This window comes from Theobroma umbraticum, unplaced genomic scaffold, assembly GCF_002168275.2.
Source record: "Theobroma umbraticum cultivar Fairchild unplaced genomic scaffold, ASM216827v3 scaffold_12.0, whole genome shotgun sequence".
Lineage (NCBI taxonomy): Eukaryota > Viridiplantae > Streptophyta > Magnoliopsida > Malvales > Malvaceae > Theobroma > Theobroma umbraticum.
In genome coordinates this window covers 2,389,631-2,393,821 of record NW_018397272.1, presented here as the reverse complement: position 1 = coordinate 2,393,821, position 4,191 = coordinate 2,389,631, and the positions used below count along the sequence as shown (strand labels likewise).

The 4,191-nt window shown below is 32.5% G+C and overlaps 1 protein-coding gene across 1 annotated transcript in view; it reads right to left on the bottom strand.

The window, feature by feature from the left end:
- Positions 1-315: 315 nt before the first annotated feature.
- LOC110426822 (Pentatricopeptide repeat (PPR) superfamily protein) overlaps positions 316-4,191 on the bottom strand; it is a 25,585-nt gene continuing 21,709 nt past the window's right edge. The window contains 4 exon segments of the mRNA XM_089785373.1: positions 316-589; positions 591-1,750; positions 1,752-1,948; positions 1,951-2,688. Coding sequence (XP_089641499.1) covers positions 316-589; positions 591-1,750; positions 1,752-1,948; positions 1,951-2,688 — 2,369 coding nt within the window.

Sequence of the window (4,191 nt, the reverse complement as noted above, 5' to 3'; positions counted from 1 at the left end):
ACCAGTTAAATACTCCTTTTTAATGTCAAAACTGCAAATGATTGGATAAGACTAAATAGGAACCACAAATGCTCTATGAAGCACATTGAAGAAGAATAGAGCATAAGCAAGGTAAAATGAAACATCTATAGGAATCTCGTTTTCGTTTTCTTTTTCCCATTGAGTATAGTTCAAAATTTTAAGGTGTACACATATAGACAAGTTAAAGATAACTAAACCAGCATACACTGAGTATGCAAAAGCACAAAACTTTCATTTAAATTGTACCAAAAGATCCATTTGCTAACTTACAAGTCTAATCTTTATATTGCTGCCTCATTGTTGTCCGGTCTCAAAATGATTTTTCCAAGTAAATCCACTTCCAGAGAGAAACCTTGATAGAAAACGCCGGCTGCTCTTCTTATTGTCTTTTAAATTGCTTACAAGAGACCAGTGTGTGTCAAAGTCTGGCTTATAACTGCTTTGTTGCATCATTTGCATTAGCTCTGATGCTTTCTTGAGATTATTTTCAGAGTGATACCCATTGATTATAGAGGTGTACATCTCTTTGGTTGGAGTTTGTCCTAATTGAACCATAGAAATTAGTAGTTTCTGCTTCTGCAGTACATCCATCTTGGAAAATTTTACAAAACAAACATGTCCCATGTATTAATACGTGGCTTAAGTCCCAATCCAGCATCTCATAATGGAAGTCCATAGCTCGGGTCAATTTATTGCATGCACAAAAACCATGGATAATAGAATCATAACTGTAATTTCCCCTCTTTAACATTATGTTCAGAAAATCAACGGCCTTGTTCAATCTCCCATAAAAACAAAACTGCTTAATCAGATTATCATAATTGATTGTATTCGGTAAAAGACCTTTATCTAACATTTTTACTAGAAAACTTTCTACTTTTTTAGGATTACCATGAGACAGGAGGCTCCCAGCAATTCTGTATTGAAGAACTGAACCATGAAGCAAGCCTCTTGATTCCATTTCTTGACTCAACTCCAAAGCTTTTTCAAGATCCCCAATATCACACAAGTGGCTTATTACTATTCTCAAGCTGCGATTGCATGACTTAAGTCCCATGGAAATCATAGCAAACAAATAGTGCTCAGAACTTGACAGCTCTCTGCACTTGGAAAATCCATACACAAGAAAGTCATAAGTGGCTTCCTAAGGTAGCAATCCCTTCTCTTGCAATTCATTTAAAACTTTAATCACAGCCAAAATATTTCCAGCCAAGAGAAGAGAGAATAAAAGAATATTATAAATTATAAGGCTGTCAGATTGGCTTTGTCCTAGCATAAAATCCTTCAGGCTTAATGCAGAGAAATACCTTCTAGCAGAACACATCAAGCACACGCAACTACGATAACAAGAGATTGAAAGGCATATATTTTTCCTTATCATGACACCAAGTAGCTCCTCAAATAATCTCAAATTGTTAGCTCGACAACACCCTTGAGCCAGCATACCATAAATATTAGCATTGAGAAACAGACCCTCTGATGACATATCTTGAAACAAAAGTCCTACTTCTCCAAGCTTCCCTTTCATACAAAATCCTTTAAGTAAAGCACTATGGACAGAAGAAAATGCAGATTACTCTCGCAAACTAATCTTTCCCAATGTGATAGCCTCTTCAACTTTGTCAACTCTACACAAGTAAGGAATTAGTCTCAAAGAAACATCTAAGCATGGGTCTAAGTCCTCAGCTAGCATAGTGTCCAAAACTCTAATGGCACTTGGAAATTTTTTTCTCATCGCACAGCCCTCTTACAAGATGGCTATAAGCCATATGATTCAAAATCCAACCTTGCCTTAGAAGTTCTACTATCACATGTGCAATACTTGTAAAATTAGAGATGCACAGCTTCTCGAGGAAGATATTGAAAACTTTTAACTTTGGTTGAGGGTAGGAGACCAGCATGCCACCAAAAAGGTTCAGTGCTTCAGCATGTCCTGATGACAAAGACATTTGGAAAGAGCATTGCAATCCTCCAATGTGGATAACCATTTGTCATTTTGAGCAACATTCTGGAAACCATGAAGGTCACTCAAGATTCCTTTCTTAAATAATCCCTTCATTGCAGCAGTGTAAGTCTCACTGTTGATTATTAGGTCCCTTCGAAGCATTTCATAAAATAAACTTATCCCATTGTAAGCTAATCCTATCTGGCAGAATGCTTGGATGAGCATATTTAGCGTTTCTCGATCCAACTGATTAATGAACTTGGGCATTTTTTCAAAAGGACTGGCACTTGCCTTGTCATGAGAATGGGAGGCACCAAGCCCCTTCAAAAATGCTGTAAAGACAGAAATAGACAGTTGTTGTCCCCATAGAATCATTTCATTTGCAAACCCCAATGCATTTACTAAATTTCGAGAACTACATTCATTCATTATAAGAGAACTAAAATCAAGTCTTATAGAATCCTCAAGAACCTTGCTTACTTTTTTCTCATAGTCATCCAAGTCTGTATCTAAATAGAGTCCATTTCCAAGGTCATCGAAAAATTCTGCCATGGGAAATCCCACATTGTTGTCCCTTCTCAACTTTACAGCTAATGGATCAAGTCCCAACACTACTAATGCTTTGGAAAGTGGATCCTCCCAGGAAGAAAGTTCAATGAAACCAGTGTTAACCATCTGGTAAACTATCTTTTTGGCTTCATCAAACCATCTTGTTTTACAATCTCGACTAAAAGCGCTTTATGTTGGATTTGGATCTTAATGAATTGATATAATTATGCATGAATTTTAAAAAATTTGTTTTATATAAGAAGCATACAATCCAATTACACAAGTAAAAACAAACATAATTCTTATTACAAGTAACATAATCACATACTAAAAATATAAGAATCTATTAAGTAAAAAAAAATATACTTTTTATTTTGAGATTTTTATTTCCGAACACTACCACACCAATGAATGATTTTTTGACTAAACAAAGTTACCACTTATTCTTCAAGAATGCTTTTAACTTGAATCTTGAGTGGACATGGTGTGGAATGTAATACTACAAGATAGCAACCGATTTTGCCTATCTATACTTCTTAAAAATTAATGACTATTTTCTTTCAAAAAAATTTAACCAAGAATGAGGGAGAGGAAGAAAGCTACAGCAAAGTTTTGGAGGAAGAGGAGAGAAGTAACGACTGAAACATTTTAAAACAAAAAAGTATGTATGTTTCTTTTCTTCCAAGCTCTTCTCTTTTTATTAAAACTCTTACCTCAAAGGTTAAATTAAAATCAAACATCTTTGAATCGATCTTGACCATCCATATAGAGTTATGGAAGCATCAAACATGCTCCATAATTATTAAAATTAAAATTAAAGAATAATAATTTAATTTTTTAATTATCATTTAGAGTTCTTGATAAAATAAAACTCTTTATTGAATAATAACTCTTATTTTATTATTATTCATCTTTATTTGAAAAGAATTAATAATAAATAAAAAAGTGATAGTCAAACATAGAGTCTCTTTTTATTTACATGGATGTCTAGATTCATTTTGCAAGAATCCTCCTAGCATTATCTTAATCTAAGACAACTCTTATCTTTAATTAAAACAAAAATATTTTAACTCGTCTAAATTGAGACAAAAAATATTTTTCTTGTCTAAAATTAAGATAAATATATATTTTTGTCTAAATTAAGACCAAACAAGTTTCTAGTCTAAATTAAGACAAACATGTTAAAGTTGTCATTTTTATATATAATTTAATTAATCAAATTAAAACATGCATTCCAACTTAAAAAAGTTGAATTCTATGACACTAAGTGGGGAATCTATTAAGACATAAATAATTCAAACTTCAATAAACTTATAATTATTCTCAATCTCATTAAAAATAATTCAAGCTTAGTAACGATGAAATCATTCAACCATAGATTCATGGTTGCACTCTTGTATTAACTATAAGTATAAGAAATAATTTAATACTTAATATTAATTATTAATTATCCAATTGCAAACCTTATATTGTGAACCCTCATAACTATTCAATGACAAAAAGCAAAATTATCGTTTTACCTTTTATGTCAATTTTATCCTCTAGTCTCAAATTTTATTCAATTACTAATTCAATACTCTAGATTTAATTTTTGAGTATTTGGACGTGTTGAGTGGCTAATTCATCAATCCACTAGGCTTAGATTAATCACCAATCTTTTTGAAATCACTAGAAGT